General features: G+C 36.6%; 1 protein-coding gene across 5 annotated transcripts in view; it reads right to left on the reverse strand.

The window, feature by feature from the left end:
- CTNND2 (catenin delta 2) overlaps positions 1-25,044 on the reverse strand; it is a 901,977-nt gene that overhangs the window by 578,736 nt on the left and 298,197 nt on the right. For all 5 annotated transcript variants that reach the window (XM_041732004.1, XM_041732005.1, XM_041732002.1 and 2 more), the window contains one exon: positions 22,854-22,966. In XM_041732004.1, the coding sequence (XP_041587938.1) occupies positions 22,854-22,966 (113 nt within the window). The remainder of the gene's footprint in view (positions 1-22,853; positions 22,967-25,044) is intronic.

A 25,044-nucleotide genomic window follows, 5' to 3' on the forward strand; every position in this document is an offset into this window, starting at 1 on the left:
CCACTGGGATAGAGGCAGAAGAAATCATTTGCCTTTTTAATTGATATGAAGTTCCAATGGTTTTCTGGCTTTGTTTTAGGCATTAATTAATTTGAGGTGTGGTGAGGGAAAGACTGGTTAACAACTAGAAAGCACTACTTAGGGATGACCCAATTATCTCTGATGTTAGTTTCTAATTTTTATGAAACTTAGGCATTGTAAAACAAAATTTGTCCTTAGATTAATAAGTATCGAAAAATAGTGCTGAAATTGTCCTTTTTGGTATAACTCCATACAAAATTAAGAGCAAATACTGGCACTAAAAATTTATTTTAATCCAAAAACATTATGAGGTTGAATAGAACTTATATACACTGCACAACTCATGGTGTTGAAAATCTATTCATTCTCAGATATTTCATGATTCCTTTGAGTAGGGCATTAGCATCCTACAGACAGACACAGAGTAAATAGTTACCCTAAAAATGTCATTTCCTTTTTATTCTGTTTTGACATGGAAAAGGAAAGTAATGACCAAGTGATAAAGATATTCACACTTAGATTGGGAGAATGGACACTCCCCTACAGGGTGGGATTCAGAAGGAGGTACTCTTCCCAAGAGCAAGAACAAGGGTGGGATATATACTATAAGCATAGGATTAGCATTAGTAAACAGGATTATGGAAAAAGTATCTTAACATCTTATATAAAAATAAAGAAAAAGCAAACTGTTTAAAATACATATTCATAAGCTTTAAAAATATTTCTTCATTACATTCTCCTGGAAAATAATATTATAGAGTGTAGAATCAGAAATGCTACTGTTTAGCTCATTAATCGCCAATTTAAGATTCTCTATATTCATCAGAACGTTCCTAGAATGTTCTAAAGCAACTCAAGAGTCCATCTACCATTTGAACTGAATCCAAAGAAACTCTTCCTACATGAGAACCATTTTAGAGCAGATTACCCCTTCCTGTTCTGGTTTATTCCATGTAGCAAACAGCAGTGTGTCCAGACTCCGATTCCTTCCCTGGGATGAGCTGACTGACTACAGCCTTGAATTTAACAAGCATTAGAATTAGTCTCCCATTATATTAGAATCTTTTAGAAGTCAAGATTTTTATCTAACATAATAGTAAGGGAAAGGAATAAAAATGCACTGGATGTTTGCAGGGCACGCAGCAAAGCATACAAATTATGCCTGTTGTGTAATAATTTGCCATCGACAAGCAATGCTCATCCAACTTAAACTCCTTTCAACACTTTTTATCAACCTAATAGTTTGCTCATTTCACCAAAGGCCACTAGCCTTATTAGTATTCTTAGTGTATCAAAGGAAGGAATGCTCTATAAACAGGGCAAAGAGATTTATTATAATAATTTTTTTTTCCTGACCTTAATTTCAAAGATTAATCGCTATCAGTAATGGTGCTGCTTCTGCTCTTTCCCTAACACTTTGTGGATGTGAAGAAAACCAGTAACGTGGCAGTGGAGCAACATTATTCTATATATTCCATCTTTACTCTGTGACATTCTACTTGAGATACAGATGCTTAATGAAGAGAAATGTAAGTAATCTCTTTCTTGGAATCTTGTTAGTTACTTTTTGTGAAAAGTCTTTCCTAATCAGACTGGCTGGGGACACTTAGACCTGTGCATTCTGTTTTGTACAGCTCTCCAAAAATTCACAGGATGTTATCTTTAATGACAAAGCTCTCATAAACAATCCTCAATAGTTTTCCAGGAAGCTAGCATGGTTTTCACCTGGCTGTCTATAATGTCAGCTAAATGGAAGCAAAAAGTCATAAATAATTCATATAGACATGATGTGTAGCATGGACACTCGTTTTTAAATCTTAAAGTTATTGAGATTAATTAAAATTATGGTTATTAACGTTAATTGTTGCTTCCTAGATGCATACTTCAGTGCAGATGTCTACTTTAGTCCAATGGATGTTACTCTGGCTGCATCTGGGCCCAGGGCCCAGCCCATGTTCTCCCTTACTGGTTCAGTTTTCTAAATCCTTCCTACACTCCCAGAAGCAGCAGGCACTTAGCCCTAAGGAAGCACTCTCTCCACCCTCTTCTGATCACCAATTTTAACTTGTCAGTTATAAGTGGCTTAGTGACATATGAGTCGCTCTGTGCTGTTGCTGTTTGAGGGACCATCAGTATAGATTCAAGGTCTAGACAAGCAAGTATTCAGTGCAAGTTGCAGGACTTGCCTCCCTGTAATGCTGAAAAACTTGGCAAGCCATGGATGATGCCAGTGGCCAGTGGAATTCACAGTCCTTCTGTGGCCAATCCTACCCAGGTAATGTCTGTGGGGACTTTCACAGCTCTGTGACTCGTTCCTCTCTTTACTGAGATCACTCTCTCATAGACTGAACTGTGTGAAATTGCTATGGCTGTAGGTCAAGTGGTTGGTTAATGGCAATTTCGTATGTTTGACCTAGTATTTCCCCAAAATCTACTCCCCATATAGCGTGGCTACAGTTTACAATGAACTGCTTCCCATGTCTGCAGAGCTGCATCTCATTTTAGGTACAAGAAATTTCTCCCTTGGCCAAAGTCCCTCTTTAGAGCACTTTTAAATTGCCTGCTTAGCTCTTCAGGACGCATACCTCACCATTAGGCTGCGGAGTATAGGTTACCCTTAGGGCTGCACCCATTCTCCTTCACCTTTGTATCTTACAAATCCCCTTGCTCTTTGTAAGCAAGTGCTTTATAATTATTTGCAAGAGTCACTGAGAATCTCAGAAGAGAAGAAAACGATTATGAACCAGACCTGTGGTCATAATGCCCATGTTTAAATCCCAATGTATAGTTCTTTCCTACTGGTGCACTGCTACGTGCAATGGAAATAATACCTTATACTTGCCTCATAGTTTAGTATGAGAATTAAATAAGTTAACAGTAAGTGCTCGGAACAGGCAAGGGTTGAGTGGATACCAGCTCCTATTATTATTATTATTGTTGTTGTTGCTATTGCTATTATTTCAAAATAACAAATGCTACAGAGAGTCTCTTGCAGAATCAGGGGGCAGCCTTTTCACAGAGATATGGAGGGCTTGATCACAAAACAGGAGGCTGCTGGTCTGGTCTGAAGCCCAGTGTGCACAGCAGTTCCTGTCATCAATGCAGGATAAAGCTGCTTTTAGAACAAGAGGAGAAGCCCATGTCACCGGCAGCATGTGGATTCAGTTGGAGCACATCCTAAGCTATGGATCCCAACACTTCTTCCTAGACCAGTGAAGTCAGACTCCTTGAGGCCAGGGCCTGAGCATCAGTGTTTTTAAAAGCTTCTCAGGGGATTCTAATAGCGCAGCCAGGCCCGAGAACCACTAACATAAAACACTCCCGGGCCACACTTAACTATTGTTTGCAGTCATCAGGGATAATGGCAAATAACCATAAAGGAAAGTTATTCAGGGAAGAAGTTCTTTCCCAAGGTTGTCACGCCTAATCAGGAAAGCATCACCATTAATGTTTCTTTTATTTCCTCGAACCTTGGCCACCACCATAAAAGGACATCAAGGAATAGAACACATTTGCCAAATTAAACTTAGTGGCTGAAGCTTCATCCCAAGAATTTAGGGGTCAGGGGAAAAGTGTAACTTAGCTTCTAGCCGTAGAAAATTACAATCATGCTTATGCTTTTCTACAAAGAGCTACAAATAAGGAGCAGGGAATGGTTTTCCTACCTTGGATAAGGGAATGTTTGGATGCTGCCTACACTCAGCTGTTTCTATTAATTGACTACAGTAAACATTTCTCAGGGTACACGAACCTAAATATATATCAGAACTCAGCAGTTGAGTTTTATATGAGACAAATCTCCAGATCATCATGAACCATATCCGTCCTTTTTTCCCCCAAAATCAATACCCTATGAAGTCTATACAGTTCCACCAACTGTCCCTCCAAACCATTCGCTGCAATTTTAAGACCATAGATATACTGTATGACTGTTTATGTTCTGACCTTTGGAGGACAATGAGCCACTACAACATCTACCTTTTTTTGGCCCTCCCCAAGAGAAAATCATTTTTGCCCCTCTGTTAAGAATGCATGCTGTAGCTTCGATGGCACTGTAAGCAGAGAGCATGAGCTGTCAAAGGCTGCTTCAGAGGAAACCCAAGAAGACACTTTCCTGTCTCAGAATCAGTAAATCCAACCAGTAATGAATTGTGTCAAATTCTAAGTCCTTGCCCTGTATTGTGCTGCAGAAACTCACTGCCTTGGTGAAAACAACCTTCAACTGAGGGACAAGTAAATAGATGGATAATTAACTCTACTTATTATTTCAAATGTCCTTTAACTATTATTCCAGAATTTTCGGCTTCTTCTCTGAATAAATGCTCAGAGAAGTTTTAAGAGACTTAAAAACTTAAAAACTACTCTCTCTGAGTAGTTCTAAGATAAATGATTTCGGGATCCCTGGGTGGCACAGCGGTTTGGCGCCTGCCTTTGGCCCATGGCGCGATCCTGGAGACCCGGGATCGAATCCCACGTCGGGCTCCCGGTGCATGGAGCCTGCTTCTCCCTCTGCCTATGTCTCTGCCTCTCTCTCTCTCTGTGTGTGTGACTATCATAAATTTAAAAAAAAATTTAAGATAAACGATTTCATTGTTACAGTTGCCAACATAAGTTGATGATATATAGCCGCTAACCATGCAAAATGTTTTATTACTATCCCTAACAACTTTCATTTACGTTGTCCTTCACTATTTAAAAATGCTTTTGCGTGCATTACCTTCTTTAAATAATGGGAAGGTAGTGAAATGGTTATGTATTTAATAATAACCTTAAGAAGGTACATAATCCAGTCAAGTTTTTTATAATTATACTTTCAAAAGAAATAAAAAAGTCACTATACAACTCTTAACTGAGGCAATTTATCAATAAACTTACAAAAGACATGCCTTCCATTTTTACTCTTTAAATATCTGTGAATCAAAATCCCAGGCCTCTTCCAGACTTATCACAAAGCCTTATATATAGGAAGATAAGAAAGCGGGGCACCTGGGTGGCTTAGTGATTGAGCATCTGCCTTCAGCTCAGGTTATGATCCCAGGGTTCTAGGATTGAGTCCCGCATCGGGCTCTTCCAGGGAGCTTGCTCTACCTATGTCTCTGCCTCTACCTATGTCTCTGCCTCTGTGTGTGTGTGTCTCTCATGAATAAATATATAAAATCTTTTTAAAAATGAATATAAGAAAGCATCATCCTACCTCTGATTTATGTGGGTCCCGCAAAATCAACAGCAATGGGAAACAGAGGCAAAGCATTTGGGGTGGGGCACAGGCTCTCCCTGTGTTTCAATTCTGAATTCCAGTAATCTCATTTATGAACATTGGATTTTCACATCAAAATTCAGGATAAGCAAGATCCATAATTGTCTGGCACCTGCAGAGTTCCATAAATATGTATATACCTCCTCTGTGCTCTGTGGCTACCAGCAGATACAGCCAGTAAGTGGAATCAACTTTTGCCAATGAGACTATATAGTCAACTGCTGTCAGAATCAACTGAGTTCTCTTCAGGTCTGACTTTGAAAACTACTTAGGGAAAGCCCCAAATGGGCAGGGTCCTCTTTTCATTTTCTATGTAGATTAAGTCTGCACACATTCCAGGCTTGCAAAAATGCTTCTTTATATTGAAATATAAAGGAGTTGATGAGAAAGGTGATAAGATGTGCTTTCCATTCAAGGTAAGTGCTCTCCACATACAAGCACTCTCTGACGTGAAGAAGACAAAGCAGTCCAGTGGAGTGTAGGGCAGAAGATATTTCTTTTAACTGAATACTTACAACTAGAATCCAGCCCTCTATTACTTGTACAATTCGTGTTTGTAATAACTAAATAGTTTGGGATTTGCTATTGTCCCATCTTGCTTTATTTTGCTGTGTTTTACTCGTTCACTGATAAAATGACGGATGATGTCAACAACTGCCATTTAAAGCCACAAGTTGGAATGAAGCAATGAAAACAAGTATGGCACACAGGCTTTACCAGCTCCATCTAAACGTAAAGGAGAACGATGAGCATTACAAAACAAAAACAAAGCATCCTTAATGCCATGTTTTTTATTATGTATGATGCTCTCTCCAAACCCAGTGCAATAACTTAGTCGGAGGTGGTCTTAAGTCAATAGAGGTTCCCAAAATTGGCAGAAGAAACAACACATCTTCCTTGGAAGACCACATTTTAAACTCAGACTTTAAATAATTTCTACACATGACCTTCCAGGAACATAAATCCACAATCAGAAGAATCAAACACGAGAGAAAATAAGTTCCGTGAGCCTGATTCATTGGAAACAGAATAAAATTCACAAAGAATGAAAACGATGGAATTGTCAGATTCAAAATATAGAAACAAGCATGTTTACTATGTTTTAAGATATAAAGCGGACTTTGAAATTAAAACTTAGAAGAGATCATCCAATATTCCAAGACAAATCTGAATAAGAACAAACTGAACTTCTAGAAGTGATAATATAGCTTAAATTAGTATATTTGAAATAGATTAATAGAATTCTCATATGTTGTTGATAGGATTAGAAATGGTACCACTACTTTGGAAATAGTTTGGCATTTTCTTGAAAAGCAAAATATACACCTGCTATAGAATCCAGACATTCCAAGTGTATTTATCCAAATGAAAAGAAAGAAAATGTCATACAAAGACTTGTATACACATATTGTTCATAGAAGCTTCATTTGTAAACAGCAAAAACTGGAAAACATCCAAATGTCCATCAACAGGTGAAAGAATACACAAATGGTGATGTAGTCATATAAAAGGATAATACTTAGCAACAAAAAGGAATGCAGTATTGATAACTGTAAAATTAAAAGTTCTTTACAATGAAACACTTAGCAAATTAAGAATTTAAAGGAATGACCTTAGATAAAATGAGTCTACTAAAAAATTACATTAAACATGGAAGAAGACAGCAATTTCATTCATAGTTACATACCCAAGAGAAATTTCAAAAACATAGGTGCACATAAAAACTTGTACATGATGCTCGTAGCAGCACCATTCATAATATCCCAAAATAAGAAGCAACCTAAACATCTAACAATTGATTAATGCATAAAGTGTGTTATAGCCTTAAAATTGACTCTTATTGGGCAATAAAAAAAAACCAAAATACTGATGCATGGTACAGCATGGATGAACTTTGACAATATTCTGCTAACTAAAAGTGCCAGTCATAAAAGATTTCATATTGCATGATTCCATTTATATGGCATGGCCAGAAAGGCAAATAAGTAGAGCTGGGGAGCTTTTTGGGTTGATGAAAACATTCTAAAATTGATTGTGGCAATGGTTGTAAGTCCATAAATATACTAAAGCCATTAAATCTTACACTTCAAATGAATGAACTGAATGGTATATGGATTATATTTCAATAAAGTTATTTTTTAAAAACCCTGCATCAATTCTTATAGTGATAAAGATGAAAGGAATTCCATTAAACAAAAAAGGTTGCCTACTCTCCCTTGCTTCTTACCAAGACAAAGAGAAAAGCAAAACAAAGTGAAAGTTAAAAGATTTTAAAAGAAGACAGATTACAGTTATCTTCACAGATAACTCATATAAAAACCCTTAAAGAATCTAAAAACAAATCACAGAGGTACTTAAGAATTTAGTGAGTTTTCTTAGTATTCGATCAACTGCACTACCATATAAGAAAGAAACTCTTAGCAGATGCACCCTATAAAAAAGATAACATTTCTAAGAATGACAATAACTCCAAAGAGCCTAAGAATGAAGGAAACAAAGAACAGTGTGAGGCCTTTAAGAAGACATGCATAAATGTCATTGAAAGATGATAAATAAAATGGGTTGACATTAAATTCACGGACAAGAAGACTAAAAATAATAAAGCTGTAATTCTCCCACGATTTCCAAGAAGTAGACCATATAACTTTATAATTATCAAAATAAAACAGGAAATTGTTTTTATGTTGTTTTAGCAAGTAAGATTCCTTAAGCAAGATTCCAAAAAAGTATGAATTCTCAAGAAAACAGTGATCAACCTAGCAACACTAAGTAAGCCCTTCTGTTCACCAGAGGACACCAGAAAGAGGTGAAAAAATACAACCCAGGAGAACTTGGTTATAACACGTTCAACTAACAGAAGATTAATATCTGAATATATTGAGAATTAAAATAACTAAGAAGAGCGCCTGGGTGGCTCAGTCAATAAATGTCTGCGGTCCTGGAATTGAGTCCTGCATTGGGCTCCCTGCTCTGCAGGCAGCCTGCTTCTCCCTCTGTCTCTGCCTCCCTCTCCCTGTATCTCTGTCTCTCATAAATAAATAAAATCTTTGAAACAATAAATTAAATAAAATAACTAAGAAAAAGGAAAATCACCAATAGAACAATGTGCCAAAGACACGGATATACATTTAATGGAAGAGTAAACATGAATATCTAATAAATGTATAAAAAGATCTATTAGTGCAGAAGTCAGGAAGATGCAAACTTCTAACCCACCAGATCTGCAACAATGGCACACCGGAAAACTTGGGAAATAGCAAGTTTTGCTAAGTAAACGGAGCAATGGATCATTCCTTGCTGATGGGAATGCAAATTGGCACAGCTACATCTCAAAGCTCTTTGGCATTACAGAGGAATTTGAAGATGATCAAATCCTACAAGCCACCCACTGTTTTCTGGGACCACCCAGCAGAAACACTTGTGTCCCTACACTAGAAATCCATATAATTATGTCCCAAGCCATACATTTGTAGAAGCTAAACCTGCAAACTCTGCAAATGTTCTCCTCAAGAGAAAGGATACATAAATTATGGCATATTCACATGATGAATTAAGAAGCATCAGTAAAAACAGTGTATAAGCCACAAGCTCTCATATCAACATGGATAAAACTGAAAAACAAATGGTTGAGTGAAAAGAGGCAAGTTGCAAAAAATACTTAATATACTTACAGAAGAATTAAAAACCAAGCAAACCAAATAATAGGTTGCATATTTGGATGCATACATGTGGAAAAATATAAAGAAATCCAAGGGAATGAATAAACACAAAATGCAGTCAAGTGTTTCTCTTTGAGATAGTGAGAGAGGTGACAAAAGAAGGGGTGAAAAGAGTCTCCACCAACTATTGGTCAGTGTCTATTTCCTCAGCAGACAGTTGTGGCATTTTTTAAATCATGTGCATAAAAGTATCACATAGTCTCCAATTGTATGTAAAATACATATATTTCATTATACATGTATATGCCACTATCTTGAAATATAAGATTTGTTTTTGAAAATTGTCTCTGTATAACAATCTCAAAAAAATCATTTTCTAACTAAAGTTCTGTTAAAAAAGGATAACTTTTGGGGTGCCTGACTCTTGATTTCAGCTCAGGTCATGATCTCAGGGTCCTAGGAGTGAGTCAGAGCACCTCATTCAACAGGGAGTCTGCTCAACAATTTTTTCTCTTCCTCTGTTCCTCCCCTCGTTGCATGCATGCGCTCGCACTCTCTCTCTCTCTAAAATAAATAAATAAATCCTTAAAAAAAGTAAAGGATAACTTTTAAAAAATAGGCCATCAGTCCATTTTACTAGACTGTGCTATCATTGTGCTCAATTAGCTCAGTCCATTTTACTAGACTGTGCTATCATTGTGCTCAATTAGCATCTCAGAGTTTTATTTAGTTTAGTTTTTTGCATTTTTTTTTTCAATTTTTCTCACTGAAAATGAAAGAATTCTTCCTAGGAATAATAATGCAAGTTAAATCTTCTGTGAAAAATGACGAATCAAATCCCTTGACAGAAACACTACCAGTTCTTTTATATCTTATTTCTTAAAATTCCCTTTTTTGAAATTTTTAATATTTATTTAAAAACTTTCAAATAGTCTATGGAGCTTTATTTTCTTCCTCAGCTTATTATTCCTTTGTTCTGACTCCATGAGCTGCACACAAAACTAAGTTCTGATTAATTTTCTCCCTCTGGATTGCTAATTCATTATCCAAATATAATAAGTGTTTGAAATGGTCAGGTTTAAGCTTAAAATACATCTTTGGATCCCCAACCCAAAGAGTAATTTAAATAGAATTGAACACATTTAATTCTCTCTCTTGAATTTGGGTGTTGCATTTGCTGTTTTATCTTAGTATTAAGTGATAGATCACTGCACATAGAGGTTAGTTTGATACATGTTTTGTTATACACAACAAGGAGGGCAATTTTCACCAAGGAATGATCTGGTTATCATCTCTACTAAGCAAAGCTACACCCTTAAGGTAGCAGGAAGATTGTAGGCTATTTGACAACAGGCTATTTGCTTTCCTCATCCAGAGCTATATTCTCAGTGTCTATTAAATTGTTTGCTATATATTAGGTCCATGATTTATATGTAATGGATGGATGGATGGAATGAGACTGTGAACTCCTTCCTTTCCTAACATACAACTTCACAAATTCATGTCCCTATACATTACCCCTTGTTTGTTGACTTTAGCAACCTACCCACATGGCCCTGTGCGATTCTGCTCTGAATTGGCAAACCAGATAGGTAGATTTCAGCTTTTAGACACATATCTCAGAGAGACATCATTAGCTTCCACAATCCCTTAAAAATCCTTGATGCTTTAACAAAATGCTAACAATTCTGGTGTTTAGGTAACCTCAAGGACTTTTCTATTCTTACCTCCTCTCTTCTTCCACCAGGTTACAGAGGCATGAACCAAAGTTTATCGATAGCAGAACACAGGTACTCAAAATTGTAGTGACCTTGAGCAACTAGCCACCTGAGGGCAAATACAGTTTCCAATAATGATGAGACTGTGTGCTGAACATATGATATTTCAGTGCATTGTGACCATATAATCACATACACATCACTCCCACATTTAAGAACATCACTACCATGGTGTTCCCTGGCAGAAATTGACAATAGTTAGGATACTGTTTTCAGGTAATTCAATATCATCATAATTGTCCTCTAAATAAAAGAAAAAGAAGAGAAGGTATAAATAATCAACATTTCTCTAGGAAAATGAGGGCATTTCCTATTTGTGTGACAAGGGAGTCATAATTGCAGTATTTATATAAATTAATTAATGAATTATTATTATTACTATTTTTAAAGATTTTATTTATTCATGAGAGACACAGAAAGAGAGAGGCAGAGACACAGGCAGAGACAGAAGCAGGCTCCATGCTGGGAGCCCAATGTGGGACTCGATCCCAGGACTCCAGGATCACGCCCTGGGCTGAAGGGAGGTGCTCAACCGCTGAGCCATCCAGGCATCCCTAATTAATAAATTATTAAGAAGAGAATCAGTCCTCACATATTGAATACTTCTGCACTATGCTAATTGCTTTAAACAAATTTTTGTATTTAATCCTTGCAACAAACTTCTAAGTATTATTCTCTCCACCTTACATATAGATAAATGGACCTTCTGGAGGATATTTCCCAATGTCACACAGGTGGCAATGTGCAGAGTTGAGATCCAAATCCAAAACTTAGTGGTTCCAAACTCTATGGTGTGAGCCACCAGCCTATGCCACCTGCTAAATTAGAGCTTCAGTGTTTGTTGGGCATTTATGATATGACAGGAATATGTGAGCTTCAAAAGACAGAATGAAACTCTTTACCTTAAATGAAGAATGCCAAAATGACAGAGTCTCAACAGGTGGATACCATCATTCACACATTAGAGAGAAAAGGTTAATTGCTAAATTTTGAGTAAAAATGGAAGTCAATTCCTTAGACAGATCTTTTCAATAAAATCTTGCTGAGAGTTACATTCTCAAGTAAGTGCTAAGACTAAGCAACAATATGTGACAATTTTTAAACTTCCTCAGCTCTTGAGGTACTAAATACACAGATGTTTGAGAAGACTGGGGCTTATGAATACAGCTTTACTGTCAACAAATCAGGCAACATCTTTGCTGCCTGCTGCTAACACAGCAATCTCTTAAATTTAAAATTCTATGATAGTTTCTCCTGGATAAAGGGGAATTAGAATACATTCATCTTCCATGAAGTAAAAAAAAAAAAAAAATCAAAGATTCCTTGTTGAAAATGGGCAATGTTTGCAATAGAAGCTAAGCTCAGTGTTGACTTAGCCTACCAAATGTTTACATTAAAAATAATAATAATAATAATTTCACAATCCTACTCCATCTCCTTTGACACAAGTGAGTCCCCAGACCCTCTCAACTCTGAACTCACTATAAATGCCCATGGCCTTGGTTTAAGTTTTATGACTTATCTCCTGGATAAGTCATCTCTGCCTCATGCTGCTGTCACCGGCTTTGATGGCCTTCAGTCCTTTCTCCATGCAGCTGGAAGAACCAAAGATGATGTCATCACTTCCTGAGATAAAGCTGTCTTGCATGTTCTAGTGACAATGCAACAAACCCAAAGTCTCTACCCTCACCTGTATGACCACTCACAGAATGGTCATGTCAGTCTCCATCCTCATCCTATGGCCAACCCATGGCCTATGCTATGGGCTCAATATTCCAAACACATGGATTCCAGGTTTACACCCCTTTGCACTTTGCACTTTACCTCTGAGCGGTGCCTTTATTCCATTTTCTTTCCTGCCAACATTTCACACCCTTCACACACAACTATTCCTCTGTAAAACTATCCCCAGTGTCACTTCCTGTTCTCTTCATAGTATTAACATATTTTACTATAGGTTACATGCCAGGAGCCTCATCATATTCATATTTGAAGCACAAGGCGTTCTTACTTACCGGTTAGGCCCTTAGAATTACCTCAGAGGAATATTTTTAATGAGACCAATGACTATTTCTTAAAAGGCCCACTCCCCATGATCTCTCAGTTTCATATCTTCACCCTACTTTGTAGCCAAACTAGAAAACATCGAGAGTATCTAAAGCAGTTATACACTATATACATACCAACTTCATTTAGACTGTGATTTCCCACGGATAAAAGCAATGCCTTGACATAACTGGAGATTTTTATAACAAGAAAACCATTTACATGAATATATAGGCATCTATCTGCCTTTCACTGAAGCATCAAATCTATTTGGTCACATCTTGCTACCCTCATTACTTAATTAGATTGGTTATTCAAGTTTGCATAATGTTGCCATCTTAAAATATTCTGACATGACTTCCTGCCCACAATGGGAGGTGCCAATGAGATGGCGGAGCACAAGAGAGAACAAGCTCAATGTTTCCTATTTTACAGGTGAGGAAACAGAAGCTCAGAAGACCCAAATGACTTCCCTATTGAGTGTGCTGCTGTCAAGACCACCAATTTCCTCACAAACACTACATTTTTTTCTGCTATCTCTCCAATGCCTTTCCACCATGATAATTTACACACACAATGCTCATGGTGTTCAGCAAGCTGCTGACATCCCATCAATGACCACTGAAGTTCTTTCTTCTTAAGTGAATCGAATGCTCATTGTTATCTTGTCACTTGAAATATCACTGGTTTCCAATTCTCTGAAAAGAGCATGGACAAAGATAAATACAAAAAAGTTCGTAAAAGCTCTTGAACACTCAGCACCTGAGCAAAGGCAGAAGGATACACAAGTGGCTCATCAATAGGCACTTCTACCCCTCATCGCATTTACACAACCAGAGAAAGTAAGGAGAATGCCTATTTTGATCAATCATTAATCTCTTGCTGCTTGCTGTCTGAAAAACATCCATTCAGAGTCACTGGCTTCTAGATCTTAATTTATTGAACATCTCCGGTCACACATATTATTGCTCTTCATTTTGCAACCACACGATAACAAGAGTCTCATCTCCAGATCCAGCAGTAGGTGTAGAGGCATATTAAGGTGTGCCGTGTGAAAGGTTTCTTCCATTCAATCATGTCAATTCTCTGTGGCTGTCTAGTCTGTAAAATGAAGGAAACAAATGTTGTGCTACCCTGACACATTGCCTTAGTCCATAGTGAAAGGAACCATCCTATCATCTTTTGTAGAAAAATTAGGGATGAGACTCAACCAAAAATTATCTGTTTCTTCACCAAGAAGGAAAAATTTATAGGATTTGCTAGCAACAGTGTGTGAGGTGATGTGTGCTTTACTTATATTTCTCATTTAACCTTCACAAAATTACAGAAAAGCATTATCCTTACTATTGTGGATTTTTTAAAAAGTGAAAGCTGAGGCAATATCTAAAATACAATGATAAAATTTAGCTCTAAACTCTGAAACTACCAATTTCACCCTTCAAATCCATGAGTTAAAAAAAGGCTAAGGATGACAGAAAATACAAAGAATATTCTAGACTTTTATAAATATTTTCAAATCCATACCAATCAGAACATTAAATTTTAAAGTTAATTAGAGCTAGTTTTCCCAAGATATCTTTTACAATGCAAAACTTCTAAATAAAATTTGGTATATTGTGGGGTTTTTGTTTTAAATATTTATTTATTTATTTATTTATTTATTTACTTACTTACTTACTTACTTACTTATTTATTTATTTGAGCGAGAGAGCTAGAGAGCCAGTGCACAAGCAGGGGAAGGAGGAGATGGAGAAGCAGACTCCCCACTGAGCATGGAGCCAGATGCAGGGCTCCATCCCAGGAACCCAGGATCATGACCTGAGCTGAAGGCAAATGCTTAACCAACTGAGCCACCCAGGCACTCCTGGTATATTCTTTTAAGATGTAAAGTTAATATTAGTATTTTGATATATCATTTTGGAAAGAAGTCAGGCTTTAAAATTGTGACAAAAGTGTTAAATATGATAGTTGCTGTAAGAAATATAGTAAATATTATAAATATTAAGTACTGAACAATTTTTAGGACCTACATCAAATCCTTAGGATAGCTGTTATCCCACAGAAATCTAGAAAACTGTGTTAATGTTTGCTATAGACAATGTTTGTGACCCTCCCAATTTCATGTCATATGTTGAAATCTAATTCCTCTATGATGTATTTGGAGGTCGAACCTCTGGGATGTGATTAAGTTATGAGGGTGGAGCCTTCATGAATGGAATTGGTGCCTTTATAAAAAAGGCCTCAGGGAGTTCCCTCACCCCATCTACCAGGTGAAGACACAGCACAAAGAAGCTGGTCTATGAACCAAGAAGCAGATCTTTATCAAATGACAAATTTGCTAGTGTCCTTGACCTTGGTTGGATTTCCCAGCCTCTAAAAGCACAAGAAATAAATTTATGTTGTTTATAAGCTACTCGATCTATGGTATTCTGATAGAGCAGCCTGGAAGACTAAGACAATAGAACTAGCATTTTATAAACATAAATATTAGTATAATTTATCCACTGGCAATTTACAAGAGAATGCTAAACAGTTTGGGTGTAATTAAAAAGCAATAATAACATATACTACTAACACTCTTTACCTCTTTTGTATAAGAATGAACCTCAGAAATATATTCAGATGAAGGACTTCAAAATAGCCGTAAACACTGGGTTGGCAGGGGATGGGTAAAGAAAAAATAAGCACACAATCAGTCTAAAATGTTTGTAGCCCTAGGATGAAAATGGACCGTATACATTTAGATAGTTATTTATAACACACATAATTTATAACATAATTTAAGACTAAATAACAGTATTGCAGTAAGGCGTATTAGTATGTGTGCTTAGGGAGGATAAATACCTGGGTTCAAAAATCAGTGCCTGGTCCTAGCTGTTGGATGTTAGGAAAGTGAATTTCCCTCTCTGAATCTCAGTATTGCTACCTACAAAATGAAATAATAAGACTTATCTCATAGGGTTAATTCAAAGTAAATAAATAGCATGATCTATGTAAATCATTACCAGGCCTACCCTATGAAAACTGCTCAACAAATACTACCATTAATAACATTAAAGTTATCCCTGTTACCATTCATCTTCCTGAGACCAGAGTGAGAGCATGAGACTAAGTGAATCCTAACACCATGCAGAGAGTACATCAAACCAACTGTCCCTGGAATATGGCGTACTATTTTAATGTGAAAGCTAACTAGAATGCATATTCAAATGTGATATTCTGATCTGTAAGGTCAGAATAATATAAACCACTTGAAATGATATATATTCTGGAATATATAGAGATAGAAATCCATATAGATTAGTAAGACTGGTGATTTTTTCCAAAACAAGAGCAATGAAAATAAGAACAGTAAGAGAAACACTACATATCCGTTCATTCATTTCTTCATTCAGTATTGAGAGTCCTGTTAGCACATGCTGGCCAAGGCTTTGGCATATCCTTCTAGTCCCTGCCCTATAGGAATTACTTAGAGGCTAGTGGAAGAAAGAGGAAGGATAGCACCTACTTCTATTCTAGAGGCTAAGAAGGCTCAGCAAAATCTCAGTGCAGATGAGGAGGAGGTAGCAGCTTTAATGCATGCTGTAAATTGTCTTACAGGATCAGGAATTCATAGGGTGCTAGGGTACTATCTAGAGGTGACTCAAAACAGTGAACTTGACTCTACGCAAGATGGGAAAGGCTCAAAGGGCTGCCAACTAAGAGAAAAAGAGGGGTAAGTGCTTCCCTGTTAAACCAGTTACAAGTATAAATGTTCTCACTTTTTCTGGAGTAGAGACCTGAGCAGAAATGTGATGATGCTGGGAAATGTGGAGAGATGATTCTTGAGGGCCCAGAAAGTGGTCTAGAAAAATCTTTTTAATTTACGTAAGCAAAAAACAGACTATAATAGGAAATCCTAAAGGGATAATGTTAGCATTAAAAGGCAAGGCTAGGAAATTGGGAGAAAAAAATAAGTAAGGGGGAAGATGGTAGTATAGGAATTAAGAAAAGAACAAGGGTTCACAAAGGGACTTGAAAAAATTGGTAGAATTTCTGAGGTAGATTTCTGCTCTGGAATTTAGTTTGGAAGGAAACAAAGAGAAATTTTTTTTTTTTTTAAGAAATTGGCAATGAAAAAGAAAAACCTCCACAATACATCTATAGTCCTTGTATTTTTTTTTTTTCTGTTTTTATATGAAGAACACATTCTAAAAGACCCCTGCAATGTTAATTCTGGTTACCAACTCAAGAAATTAAATATCTTGCTCAAATAAATGGCTAGACTTTGTTGAGGAGTAGTATTTCAGCCGTGTGAGAAATGCTTATTTCCTAATATGGAAACTAATAAAAATGATATTTAATAAAAAAATTCTAAAAAAAAATTTAAAGTGATTCAATATCATTTTTTCCCCTTGCTAGCAATCATGTATCCATCATTGGTAAGAATCTAAAATCCTATGGCTTTGAGTGACTTTTACCTTTGGCTAAATGATTTCATTTGGGAGTATATGTGTATAAATATCTACATAATAAAAAATTCATTTGAAAAAAATTTCAAAGTAATTATTTAACTATCTAAGCTATGTTTCCAAAATGAAATATTTTGGTAAATTTATTCCTTTCCTATCTTAAAACAATAAATGACAACTACTTGTTTAAGTATCATATCCTGCAGGTTAATGAAAAAATGCACATGTTTTACTTATAATTTTACTTATAATTATATTCATACATGATTTATTTCCTAAGAAAGTTCAGTGATCATGTTTTTAAATAAATACAGTTCATTCTGACAAAAAAATATGTGAGTACTTGATTAACGTTTTTTTCACCTCTTACTATTTTAACCAGAAATCAGTATTTTCTTTAAAATAAGGCTGACTTCTTTGTAAGTGTGGACAAGATTTTTAGACTCCATTTATAGAATTGTTGGCATTTCAGCTCACAGAAGTTAGTTAATAAAGAGAATGACCTTTGGTAACATGTACAACATTAATTCCTTTTGCATTTACTCTCCAAAAAATGGCAGGCTTTCATGGAAACTCATTTGCAAGAAATTCAATATTCATTCACAGGGAAGAAAGAGTATCTTCTTATATGGAGCAAGCCATACAGATATAAATATAGATATAGATAATATAGATAACTCCAATTAAGAGTCTTGGGTATCTGTGTTATAAAAAAAATGGAGAGGCTTAAGATGATTGCTTTATTTGGTAGTTCTATTCCACAATAAATAATGACTCTACTCCACATTCAAACATGTCTACTTCTTAGAATCAAAGCTATACATTATTTTGACATACGAATCCAAACACATACATATATGCATAAAAATAAAATGGGCTATACACATTAAACTTTTGAATGAAATATTGATTTATTGTTTCTAAAAACATTCACAGTTCAGCTTATTGTAATATATCTAGCACAACCAATTGAAAAGTATTGTATACATTTTTCTATTACTGTATAACCGATTACTCCCAACTGAGCACCTTAAAACAACGTCCATTTTTTTAGCTAATAGTTTTTTAAGTTTTGTAAAATTCATGTATGGCATGGTTGGGTTCTCTGTTCAAGGTCTTATAAGGTTATTATCAGAGTTCCTGCTTGGCTACTCTGTTGAGGTTCTACAGAATAATCTGTTTCAAGTTCATTCAGTCTATTAGCCGAATTCAATTCCTTTTGGTTATAGTCCTGAGATCCTCTTCTTGCTAGCTGTCAGGCAGGCATCATTCTCAGCACCTTGAAGCCATGTGCATTGCTAGTCACATAGCTCCTCCAACTTTAAAGTTAGCAAAGGAGAATTTCTTCAGTGTTAAATCTCTCTAGCTTTGGATTTTTGACTTCCTTTGTTTCTGAGCTCTAGACCATTATATAAATCACCATCATCATCATGATGATCATCATCATGGTTCCAAGGGTCAGGTTTCTTTTATTTGAGCTAAATATCTCTCCCATTGTGTTCTTGCTATTCATGAATCAGGAATATGTGTTCTTGCTACCCATGGGACTTTGATGTCCTTAAATTTTTAGTAGCACTCAAGAAAATCCCAACACATACTTTGAGTGAAGGTTAAACCTTCTGTGGCAGGGAATTCCTAGATGGATCAATAGAATCTCATCCCCAATGCTTTGATAAGTTCTAATGACTTCCAAGTATGGGACACCTAGTCCAATTTGGACTGATCGAGAAGATATTCAGAAGGATGTGAGCCCTCTGCTGGATAACTGGATCCACAGGCAGAGGTAATCAACTGAAAGAAGGAAGACATTCTAGATAGAAGAGATCACATGGTCACAGCTCTGAGACAGGAAAGAGCTGTGTGTTTATGCAAGGGGGAAAGAGTCCTTCATGGACATGATTCTGATCAGGTATTATGCAGCTCAATCTCACCCCACATGGAGGGATAGATTTGGGCAGATTGCAGGATGATCTAGAATGTTGTTACCAGAGTCTGTGGAGAATATGACAAGGGCATAGGCAGGTTCTCAGACCATGGGTAATAGAAAAGCAATGCATGGCCCCTCGCCTCAGAGGGAATAGATGGCTCACAGGCTGCCAGACCAAGATCACTGACAGGCCTTGGCCTGGGGAGCAGGCATGAGCCAAGTAATCCCAGCTGGCCAGGGGGTGAGAGTGAGCTACCAGCAAGGGGGATATGATCAATACCCTAAACAAAGGGCATCATCTGTATAAATAATATTCCTGACTCAGGTCTGGCTGGTTCTGAGGAAATCAGAGAGACGGTATGCAACCAAACTCTCTCATAGAAAGGAAGTAGGCTCCAATGGCTTCGAAAGGATTGGGCTAGAAAAAGTGAGGAAAGCCAAGATAGGAAAGATATAAGGTATATGGTGGATCTGTAGTTTCAGGAAGAAGTGCCAATAATTCCCTTGTAGAAAAATAATAATACTTAACCCCTCATTTATCTGAATTCTGGAAGCTTCAGTATCCATGTGGATGTTTAGAAAAGTCTGTGAAGAGTTTAAGAGATCTCAATATTCCTAGTTGCAGCTACTTATGCCTGGCTGCCTGGATATAGTAGGAGCTGATGTGCTTCAGCAACAGCTAGCTCCAGCTTCACCTTCCCCAACATCTCAGTGTTCTTACTCATCCCTTGATTGTTACGAAGTTGACTGTTAAGAATGCATACTAATACAAGTTTTTCAAAAAGTCTCAATTGTCCATGTGATGACCAAGAAAAAGGTCTTAGGAATCAGATGGAGAATTTCCTATCATCAATAAAAGGCAGAGAAACCCCAAACTATATTTACTAGTCATTTTTACATAAAAAGTCAGAAAGATACTTGATATTATTTCCTCTATGAAGCTCTCTTACCCCTCCCTAGTATCCTTAAGAAGTATGAAACAATATCTAAATCATCAAATTCTTTACCTGTTCTTTTTCAAATCTTGTTTATATTCTATTTTTAAGATTTTTAAAAATATCCTTTTTGATGTGCTAACTAGGTTAGTCTATCACGCTTAATAAAGACTTGAATTTCCAAAGGTGCCTTTCTGAAGCTGAGCAAACAACTAGGTTATGATAAAAAAAAGAACAGTGGAAGCTATGTATTAGACTTTCCTCCAGTGAATTATCAATAAATTGCTTGTATTATTCAACTGCAGATTCATACATTAGAGATTTCCAATATACAAAACAATCAGGCTTAATGAAAACTGACATTTTACAGCTATCTGGCAAGGAGAAATAATTAGGTAATGTCATCTGCACTTAACACTATCATTTAATATGTATTTTACACAGAATTATTGATTATGTATCATGGCCTGAGAGCTAGGGATACAAGATATCGTATAAAGAATCAAAAAGTTGTCAGGGGATAATTTTTCTGTCTACTTTGGTACTTTAACATGTGTTCCATTCAAGATACCTTGGGCCTAAGGAAAAAAAAATCAGTTCAATCAAATCAAATGAGGAAGGGGGAAAGTTTTTAAGGATTAAAAAAAAAAGGCACAACCTCTGAAATGCCTCATTCACAGGTGTCTTATAGGTACAACCTCTGAAATGCAGCCAGTCCTAATGATAAGTGAACAGGCTTGTTTGTTTGACTTTCAGGAACAACATGGTCTCTCTGTTGAACTACTTTCTCTCACCACAGATAATCCACATAACCCACACAACCACCATCCCTTACTGCCTACTATCAGATGTCACAGGTTCTGGGCCACTTATTTCACATCCTCAAGAGCAAGACCTATTTCTTATAGATCGGTCACTGGATGAATCAGATTACCTGCTTCTGACCAAGCAGAAGCTTGTAATTAAGGCATTGGATACAACATGGTCCCCTAGACCTGTGTCTACCAGGGGACCATGTACAGTGTGCAAAAATATCACACAGAATGATAGAAATATGAATTGAAAAGGTAATCTGACCAATAGTGAAACAATGGATTTCAAAGCAAAATAGATGTCAATTTATTGGTGTGTATGGACCTAGAAACCTGACAGTCTTAGCTTCTCAGGAAGTAGGAAAAAAACACCTTTAACAAAAACCTTTTCAAATATGTACAACTGCATGTACTGAATCAAATACATATTCATAAACATTGTTTTTCTCCCTGCCTTCGTCTCACCATCTTCAACCAGTCAACTTTCTGAAAACAATTTCAAGTAAACACAACTCACTTCTCTTTTTTCTTACCCATTCTGCTTTGGTTAATTTGGTTTTTTGGCAAGTCTGTTTAAGGGATCACAATGTACCTATTTGCAGCTACTTATAAGCTAGGTAAGTGGAGGTGGATATGTTTCCACATGTCCAACATGAAGTTTTGCAATAGAAAATGATATTCCATCCACGTAAGCTACTCTAACAAGAATACAATGATATCCATGTAGATTTACCATTGTCAAAAAAGAGAACAATATTAAAAGACTGGTGGCAAGGAACTCAAATTGGAAATATCCTGACTACAAATTTACTCTTACAATGATAAAATATTTTAGAGCAATAGATATAAGTACATTTTAATTCTTTTGTCACACCAGGTGGCTAAGGGACCGCCAAAGTCATGCTCCTGTTTCTGAGCAGAGTGGCTATAGATGCCAGGTCTAGGAATCCCCACCCTACTTCCTTCTGCAAGAGGACACGTGACTGGTTCTCACCAATGGATTGTGGGTACAGTGATGCAGTTGACAATGAGGTCACAGGGGGTAGTAGAGCTCTCAAGAGAGAAGTTGGGTCCTTAATAACTGTAGGAAGGAAAGCAGAGAAGCAGCCCCTGACTACCATCCACTGCCTCTGTTGCATAAATGAAACACAATCAGCTTTGTATTAAGTCAGTATAATGTCAGAGTTGACTTGCCACAGCAATTGTTTCCTTAACTAAGACAACTCCCTAAAAATGTAAAATCTCAAAAATATAATGTATGACAAGATAATAGGAAAGTACAATGCATTACTGAGAAGTGAAAGTTGTCATAGAACTTTGTTTCTTTCACTCACATTATATATTCATATTCACACACACATACACACATATTTTTAAATATGAAAGCATGGTGCTAGGGTAGGTAATTTATTTTGTGGTCAAATGACTGTTTTGTTTTTAAACATTTCAGAACCTCAAACCAACCCCTAATTGAATAATTATTCTATCTGTGAATTAGAAATATTTTTATACAAGAGAATTGCATCCATGGCTGACACTTGAGGTACAATTTTGCAACTTAGCATTGTATATTAGCAAACAATACAGGTTACATTGAAATGTTCACTCTTTCATTTCAGACACCTGCAACTCTGGATCATTTAGAAAAGAAGAACCAAACTGAGAGACTGATATGGCATCTCCTGATTTCCAGCAAGCTGACTAAATGCAAAGCCTTCCTTTGCATAAAATTACACATGATTTGCATTCGGGGCAAGTGTTAATTTTGTTAAAGAGTTTCAAGAACAAATCAGGCCACTTTGGACACCTTGTGAACATCTTAAATCAGATTGGTTACAACTCCCTTCCAATATCTCACTGAATGTTCCAATTCCACTGCCAGGTTTGTAAGGAGAAGATAAACACCACAATTTACTTTCACTGGCAGCTCAAAGCACAGAAGTGTAAGGAGGCAGTGTGCCCAGTACCTGATACTGCTCATGCTGCCCGTCTCTGATCCAAGCTTGCATCGCTCCAGTTGGCTGGCTACGATCTGGCGTTCTGCCTCCAGCTCTCGGGTCAGTCTCTCAAACTGTAATTCCTGAAATAAAGCCACCAAAAAAAGATTAATTCTATCATCTATTTGAAAAGTGGAATTCATATCAAAATGACGTGATGGTTAAGGGGAAAAAAATGCAATTTGCCAAGATGTCAAATTTGAGAAGCAGAGGATGTTGTTGGGAAATCAAAGAAGGATTTGCAGTTAGGACATACATGAGTATGTATCACAGTTCTGGGACTTGCTGGCCCCAGGGCCTTTGGTGGGTCTTTAATCTTCCTAAATATCAACTTCACCATCTGTAAAATGGGTTGACAATACTTTTTTCCTAAAGTTGGCGTGAGGATTCAGCAAGACACTGACCATGAAAAATTAGTCTGTGCTATTGTTTGGCAGATGGTCAGCACCCAACAGATATTAAATAAAATTGTAACATTCAGTAAAATGTTAAAAGAAACAGTTTTTCTATCATTCAGAATACTGTGATTATTCCCTATTGGCCTTCTGGCTGCCTCTCTGTACTAATTCGATCCTAATATTACATATGGTAGACTGAAGAGAAATAACGCTTAAACTTACACTTCTGTAGGCTCGAAATTCCAACAGAATGCGAATGATACTGATCCTTTATAGCCTAATTCGAGCCTATCTCGAATATGCTTCGAGATATTTGCTGTATGGCCTTAAAAAAAAAACAATTAATACCATGAAGAATGCTTCTACAAATCTGCCTGAAATCCACTATTAAAGGATCAATTTAATAAAAAAAATTCAATCAGTATGTCAAGCATCTTAGCTGTTCCAATTTTATGATTTTTGTACCACATTTTAATCTTTGTATTTTATTTTCTCATGCACTTAATTTTTTAATAAACATAATTATAGCAAAGCATGTATTTTAACTAAGTTTCCAGAAGTTTTTACACTGTCACATTTAATCTCTTTAAAAAATGAATTAACTGCACACTTACAATTTGGGTATGGGAAAACAAAAATGGTGGAAAATACTGAAAATACAGGTCAGTGTTGGAGAATTAAAACTCCCAACATTGCAGAGATCTGTCTTTCCAGAAAATATGAGTTTATTTTATTTGCTACCCTGAGACACTCTTGAGTGATACCTTTAAAAAGTAGAATCTGGTGTGTCATCCACATATATTAAACATTTCCTTGCTCTTTTCCATAAGAGCAGATTTATTTTCTGTTCACATTATTTTGGGGAACTAAGTAAGAAACACTTTACAAGGGGTGCCTGGGTGGCTCAGTCAGTTAAATGTCTGCCTTTGGCTCAGGCCATGATCCTGGGGTCCTGGGGTGGAGCTCTCTCCCTCTACTCCTACCCCAGCTCCTACACAAGAACTCTCTCTCTCTTTCTCTCTCTCTCTCTCTCTCAAATAAATAAAGGAAATCTTTTTCAAAAAAAGAACTACTTTACAAATGAAAGCTCAACTTCTTCCTTTCGAGTTCTAAAACTCAGGAAGCATGTTGTTGCGGGAGCTCACATCTTTATTCTTACATATTCTGAAGGGAAGCAAAGATTATTTGTAAGGAACAAATACCAAGACCTCTGCCCAAATGCATTTTGTACACCTAATCACTTCTTCTCCCAGCATGTTCTACTGTTTTTTGGTTGTTGCTGTTGTTGTTATTGTTGTTTTTGGCAGTTCCTTTCCATAAAAAATATGCAAGTTCTAGAAGATTTTCATTTCCAGGCTTTATATTTTATCTCAAATCTGTGTAACAGAAAAACCAAGCTATACCTCTGTATTGGTATCACCTTAAAAACATATTTAAAGATGATATGGAATTTCCCATAGGTAGATGGAAATTCGTTGTGTGTAAGTACCTGAAGTATTTTTGATTAGTTGCATATTTGCGCCCATTCTAAGTAGCCCAATACGTTGAGATAGGGCAGTCTGAATCAGGATTCACAAACCTTAGGCTTCTGCTAGGACAGACACTGTCCGTGGGTGTGCTTGCTTACGGTCATGGCTTCACCGTATGTTTCCTCCATATCAGAGTCATGGAGCCTGGTGACAGGAGACACTTTCTCATGTGGCTGTCTTCCAAACATAGAGTCACAATTTCCAGTGCTGCGTATCACTTTGTGTGCATCTGTA

The sequence above is a fragment of the Vulpes lagopus genome, chromosome 17 (genome assembly GCF_018345385.1).
Source record: "Vulpes lagopus strain Blue_001 chromosome 17, ASM1834538v1, whole genome shotgun sequence".
Classification (NCBI taxonomy): domain Eukaryota; kingdom Metazoa; phylum Chordata; class Mammalia; order Carnivora; family Canidae; genus Vulpes; species Vulpes lagopus.